General features: G+C 50.0%; 2 protein-coding genes across 2 annotated transcripts; one reads left to right on the forward strand and one right to left on the reverse strand.

Annotated features, from left to right (window-relative positions):
• Positions 1-317: 317 nt before the first annotated feature.
• On the reverse strand, positions 318-1921 carry davD-2 (Glutarate-semialdehyde dehydrogenase DavD; the record flags this gene model as incomplete). Its single annotated transcript, XM_036634059.1, has 3 exons — positions 318-1319; positions 1382-1840; positions 1901-1921. 3 exons carry the CDS (start codon positions 1919-1921, stop codon positions 318-320), a joined length of 1482 nt encoding a protein of 493 aa, XP_036499941.1.
• Positions 1922-2777: 856 nt separating this feature from the next.
• thiO (Glycine oxidase) lies at positions 2778-4181 on the forward strand (the record flags this gene model as incomplete). Its single annotated transcript, XM_036634060.1, has 1 exon — positions 2778-4181. The coding sequence occupies one exon, from the start codon at positions 2778-2780 to the stop codon at positions 4179-4181; it is 1404 nt and encodes a 467-aa protein (XP_036499940.1).
• Positions 4182-6932: the final 2751 nt, after the last annotated feature.

The raw sequence follows: 6932 nt of genomic DNA on the forward strand, positions 1-6932 counted from the left end.
GGCATCATAGCCGCAGCCGATTTGCCAACTTACTCAGAGGCATAAATCATCTACCCCTTATATGGGCAAAGGTAGACCAAGGAGCGAGGTGGACGGAGTTGCTATCTGAAGCGGGGCTATTTCTGATGTGAATAGGCCGTTAGTGCAAGTGGTTGGCATAGAAGACGACTTGCCTGTCAATTCTTTGACGCATCACCGACACAGCCACGCTGAGACTATATAAGTTTTGCTTATGGGCCTTTACGATACATGCAGTCTCAGCGCTGTACCCAATTTGTAGATTGGCAGATTACTAGGGAAGTCCGCGTAATCTACATCTATAAATGAGATATGGTGATGGTTTTCGTGACCAAATACTCATCGATGCCATATTTGGAGCCTTCCTTACCGAAGCCTGACTCTTTCACACCGCCAAATGGCGTAGCAGGGTCACTGATGAGGCCGGTGTTGATTCCCACCATTCCAACTTCCAACTGCTCTGCCACGCGATACACCCTATCGAGATCTCCACTGTAAACATACCCGGCTAACCCTACCCTACAAGAGTTGGCCCTTTGAATGACCTCTTGCTCCGTATCGAAGCTGAATAATGCCGCAACAGGGCCAAAGGTCTCGACTGCCGCAACATCCATAGTGTCTTTTACGCCAGTCAACACCGTTGGGGCATAGAAGGTTTCTCCAAGATGGGGCATAGCCAAACCCCCGGTCAAAACGGTAGCCCCCTTTCCGATAGCATCATCCACGTGCTGGGCCACCTTCTCAACAGCTCGGACGTGTATCAACGCACCATGTGTTACTTCAGCATCGAATCCATGGCCGACCTTGAAACTGCTCTCGACTTTGTCCTTGAGCTTAGTTGCGAACTGCTCATAGACACCACTCTGAACGTAGATTCTGTTCGCGCATACGCAGGTCTGCCCATTACTCCGGAACTTGGCAGCTATGCAGCCGGCTACAGCGGAATCAATGTCCTTAGCGTCATCAAAGACAATGAAGGGTGCATTGCCGCCGAGTTCGAGTGAGAGCTTCTTCATAGTCGAAGAGGCCTGCTTCATCAAGAGCTTTCCGACATCCGTGCTGCCAGTGAAGGAGACCTTCTTCACGGCCGGCGATGTGGTCAGGATGAGACCGATCTTGGGCGTGTTTTCCAAAGCAGTGACAATATTGAAAACTCCGGGCGGCAGACCAGCCCTTTTGCCCAGCTCCGCTACCGCATTGGCCGTGAATGGCGTCTCCCCCGGAGTCTTTAGCACCACTGTGCAGCCTGCTGCAAGGGCTGGAGCAACTTTGCGAGTCACCATAGCCGCCGGGAAGTTCCACTGTTTTTCAAGAGAACGTTATCAGCATGTCTTGCGTCTTGAAAAGTGGTGTTGGAACGTACGGGCGTTATCAGGCCACAAACACCAATTGGCTGCTTGATCCCGTGAACACGCATTCCCTTCGTCGTCGGGACGAAGGTATCGCCATACGATCTTGTAGCTTCTTCAGAGAACCATTCGAGGAAGTTAGCGGCGTATGCTGCCTCGCCCTTGGCGTCCGCAAAAGCCTTCCCGCTTTCCCACGTAATAAGAATGGCAATATCATCGAGATTTTCCACCATCAAATCGTACCACTTCCTTAGGATCTTGGATCTCTGTCGGCCGGTGAGCTGCGAGAATGTGGGAAACGCATTGTCGGCTGCGCGAATGACCGATTCAGCATCTGTCACATCGCACTCGGGACATGTTCCGATCAACTGGCCAGTGGCGGGATCGTGGATTTCGAAAGTCTGACCCGTGGCTGCTTCTGTCCATTGGCCATCGATGTGGCACTTTTGGATGAAAAGAGTACCATCTTTCAACTGCGTCATGGTTAGAATACACGTCTAGAATAAGAGACGGAGACAAATGAAGAGACTCACGGTTGGAACTGTGTGACCCATCTTGCAGGCTGGATCAACAGGAATGATGATGACGAGAAAGTGAAAGTGAAAAGAAGAGAAATGTTTTCGGCCTGCCGTTACGTAGCTGCGACAATAATGTGCTATCTACGAGATTCACGAGTGGGTTCTCAAACCAAGGTCACAAAACCGATAGCCCAGCAGCCTAGCAGGGTGCGCCAGGGTTCCCGACGACTAGCGTAATTCTATTCTCCATGCTTCATGTTGAGTAAATGAACCATGCACATGTTGGGAGACTGGGACTAGCACGTGTCCTTCTGGGAAGAGAAAGTACGAAGAGACCTTGCGGAGACCTCATGGGCTCTTTTGGGATAGAGCTGAGAGACCACCTCAGTTTGGGTTTCCTTCCGAGCATTCAAGGTTCCACCTTTCCAGGGACCGGGCAGATATCGGTGGAGATTCGGAAAACTATCAAACGAATGGGTGGATTGGCATGAGAAATGTTAGGATTCCATTGCCGAAGCTGAGGAAGACACCTTAAGCTGCAGAATGGAGGGGTGACGCGGGGTAACTAAGACACGAAATGCCGTTGTCCAGCTATGCCCCACCATTGATGAGACCGGCCCAGAATTGCTTGGTGGAGAGCCCAAAGGTCTCATTAAACCTTCCCAAAACGGGTTGATGTTGACACGGTCACCATGTTGAGCTTCATGGCATTCAGGCCGGGCAGTCTAGGTACACACCAGAACATGGTTAACTCCTTCATCATTTAATGTGTAAAGAACCACCCAATATGTCTACCACGACCTTCGCTGTCGCCGCTTCTTCCGTACATTCGGTCTACTTCTTCTTCATTGTCATCGAGATCATTTGACTCAACAGATATATCTGCCTCGAAATGTCTGGAGCACTTGAAGGCATCTACCCGCCAGGCGTGGTCAACCCTGGCCTGCCTCGCGCCAACTCGACCAAGCCATACTGGCACGTTAGCCCAAGCGCCTATGCCAACCACAATTCGCCATGGCCTCAAGACCCTGTCGACCTCGTCATCATTGGCACCGGTATTTCCGGCATGACCCTAGCCCGCACTCTATGTGGAAAGAGACCAGACCTGAAGATCGTCGTCCTCGAAGCTAGAACTCTCTGCTCCGGTGCTACCGGCCGCAATGGAGGCCACATCAAGACAATGCTTTTCTCGATGTGGAACGAGCGGAAACACCAGTTCGGAATCGAGGAGGCCATCAAGATCTCTGAATTTGAGCAAAGTCACCTGAACGCCATCGCTGCAGCAACGAAGGAAGACGGTGCAGACTGTGATTTGGTTCTCACCACTGGTGTTGAGGCCTACTACGACCAAGCAGTTTTCGAACAAGACCTCAAGGCACTAGAGGACATTCGCGTGCATGCACATCATCTTGCCGCTCTTCACACCGTTCATACCGATAGAGATGTTCTGCAGCACCAGATGAAGCTATCGAAGCGCTGCATCGGAGCCATCACCATCCCCGCAGGCTCTGTCTGGCCTTACAAGTGGATCGCCAAGGTCTGGGAGAACCTCATCGGAGGAAACAAGGTCAACATGCAGACCAACACAGCTGTGGAGTCCATTGAGGATCGCGATGGAGAGGACTTTGCTACCGTCAAAACGAAGCGCGGCAACATCAAGGCCAAAAAGGTCATCCACGCCACCAACGCCTGGATGGGCTATCTTCTCCCCGAGATGCAGCCCTTCGTCTCTCCAGTCCGTGTAAATGTTGTTCACTGGGCGGCCGACAGCAATGGACAGTCTCCTCTTGGGACAGTTCCGGAGTACTCCGTCTGGTATCGCTATGGACGCAAAGACTACGATTACCTTATCCAACGCGAGGACGGAGGCATCGTCACTGGTCGCGCTTGCACAGGACGTACCGTGACCGGCGATGACACTGTGACTGATCTGGCACCTCACGCACATCTTCGCGGTTTCCCCTTCGAGGCTATTGCAAACCCAAAGGCAGATGCGGCTACGAGCATCGACCACTCCTGGTCCGGTATTGTCAGCTTCACCCAAGACGGCCTTCCGTTCATCGGACCGCTTCCCTTCGCAGGCCGAAGCCATCAGTTCGTCTGTGGTGCCTATCATGCTACTGGTATGGTCAAGGCGTTCCGCTCTTGTCAGGCTGCTGCTTGTATGATATTGGGAAAGGAACTTCCAAAAGACTTCCCTACGTCGTTGTTGTTGACTGAGGAGCGTATAAGAGAGCTTCGAAACTCTCTAGACCGTGGTAACTATCCTTGCTACCGGGCAATTGCTAAGATGTAGGGGAGATAGAACATCAATTATTCCAAAGCATCAGAAGACTACACATTCAATGGAATTGATTAGAGACATTGCCCTGAGTCAGTTCTGGTGCTACTTCAATAACTCCGTTTCAAGCTAGCAGAGCCAACGTTCCACAGTTTATTTTATTTCATGATTATTTCACTGCGAAAGAAGACAACCATTTGTTGTATTTTATTTAATAGGTGGTTGGTGAATGTTACCTATGGAGTAATTTCCTGTACCGCACGAAACAGCCCAGTTATACAGTTTAATCTTGTACCTCAATCCATCTGCTGGAAATGACCTAGGCTCGAAAGACAGGTCGTTTCCAAGGGGGCGGCGAATTTGTGTTTGTACATTTATCTACTGGTTCTCCGGATCAAGTCTTGCTAGGTTATCCACGTTTGCATGAAAGCAGTTGTCGGGGCCATAGGCGCTGCGCTGCGATCAGTCGGGCATGACGTAACTGGGAGAAAAAGTCCCCAAACGTGCTTGCTTTGATACTTGGGGGCTAGGAACACACATGATGTTGAAACTGCCACCATATACGAGGCAGTAAGCCTGAGCTAACTCTCATAGACAAGGCGTGGCTGGCAATAATGACCTTTCGTACCCAACATCGATATGAAGCCTGCTAGGAAGTCCCGACATGCGCTGGTCAGTCAGGGTGACGGTTGAACAATAAAACATTAGTCGATGTAATATTACGAAAGCCAAATTGGTTGGCGCATGGTTTCAAAACAAACTGATTTTCTCTGGGTATTCTAGTACTTAATAAGTCAGTGGCCGGCCAATTGGGGATAGATTATTGATAGTTAAGTGACCGACCCAAAACTTCAGCCCATCTTGTCAGCATGCATGACACCACGAAATTCCTATCTCAGCTGGGTTCCACATAAACATATGCAGGGTGAGCGGGGTGATGATATGCGCCTTTTTCTGTTTTACGATGCCGCATGCAAAAAACGGCTTTGCCATCTACTTTACGAAACGCATCTCTGGCACCGGTTCCGAGGATTCCCGCACACATCATCCCGCCTCATCTCGACACAATGGATGTCGTCGGCCTCGTAGCAGCTATCGCACAGTTTGTCGAAATTGGTATTAAAGTGGCAGATCGTCTTGCAGACTTCGACGCTGCCGTCGAAGACATTCCGGAAAACCTCAAGCGGATCGCAACTGTCCTTCCTCTCATCAATAATGATTTGGAGAAACTGAAGCGGAAGGTTCAAGCCGAGAAAGTTCCAGAGAATGTGCAAATGGCGCTCAAACCCGTGGTAATAGGTTGTTCTACTGTCATCAAAAAGCTCCATCTGATCCTCGAAAATGTGCTGCCTGCGGAAGGCGCATCCAAATGGAGCCGACGAATAGCAGCACTGAAAAGCTTAGCATCCGACAAAAAGATCGACGACGCTGCTAGTACCTTGAAGGAATATATGCACGCTTTGATATTCCACCAAGTTACTCATATTGCCACCGCCTTGGAACCGGAGAAGACACACGCTCACCCCTTTTGGATTGTTCCATTCGATAAGAATATCAACTTCGTCGGGCGTCATGAGATTCTCAAGACTCTGGATGAAACTCTCTCCATCAAGAGGGATTCGCAGCCAAAGGTGGCACTCTATGGGCTTGGGGGCATTGGGTGAGGAAGTTTGCATGTTTGACTTGCATCTCTGTCTAACAGATCAAACAGAAAGTCCCAAGTGGCTCTAGAGCATTGTTATCGAACACGAAAGAGGGATGAGAGTGTTTCTGTCTTCTGGGTGAATGCGGCGACAGCAGCGCGTTTTGAGGAGTCTTTCACTCGGATTGCCCGCGAGTGTGATCTCATAAACTATCGAGATGCGGGCTCAGACGCTATCGCACTGGTCAAAAGTTGGCTAGAAATCCGACATTCTGGATCTTGGTTGATGGTCATTGACAACGTGGACAACGCCGATGGTTTCTTTCAAGAAAGGATGAGGTGTGGCATGACACCGTCCGAATGCATCCCGCATTGTAGCCGTGGCTCTCTTCTGTTTACAACTCGGAGCCGCTACATCGCTGTTGACGTGGCTATTCCTTCGAAGCCAATCAACGTACGCGAAATGAGCAAGAGCGAAGGCATTCAACTGGTAAAACTCCGGTTGCAACGAGAGGAAGCTGACATGGATATCATCGAATTGCTCGAATCTCTTGAATACATCCCTCTTGCCATCAACCAAGCAGTTGCCTTTATGGTCAAACGGCAGAAAACAATACAGGAATATCTCGAACGGTATCGGCGGAACGAAGTTGCCAAAGCCATGCTATTGAGCCACGAGTTCTCAGACCACGCACGGCCAGGGAGCTCCATGGAGTCTGTCGCAAAAACATGGATCATTTCGTTCGAGTCAATTCAGACCATAGATCAAAGGGCATCAGAACTTTTATTTCTCATCAGCTTCTTTCAAAACCAGGGAATTCCGGCACAGCTTTTGCAGTCCAGAGAAGAAGACTATTTCGACTTCGAAGACAGCGCAGCACTTCTGGAAGCGTACTCGTTCATCAACGCCAATGAGAATGGCTCTACATTTAGCACGCACCGACTTGTGCAAGTTGCGACTAAGTTATGGCTACGGAAGATGATGCCCTCATACGTTGATAAATGGGCTCTTAGTGCCTTGACCAGCGTCAACTCCATGTTTCCCAGGCCAACATCATATTCGGAAGCGAATTATTTCAACCAATGTGCGGGTTTATTACCTCACGCAGAATCCGTACTCCAGC

The sequence above is a fragment of the Colletotrichum siamense genome, assembly GCF_013390195.1.
Source record: "Colletotrichum siamense strain Cg363 chromosome Unknown KSG_Cg363_contig02, whole genome shotgun sequence".
NCBI classification, from domain to species: domain Eukaryota; kingdom Fungi; phylum Ascomycota; class Sordariomycetes; order Glomerellales; family Glomerellaceae; genus Colletotrichum; species Colletotrichum siamense.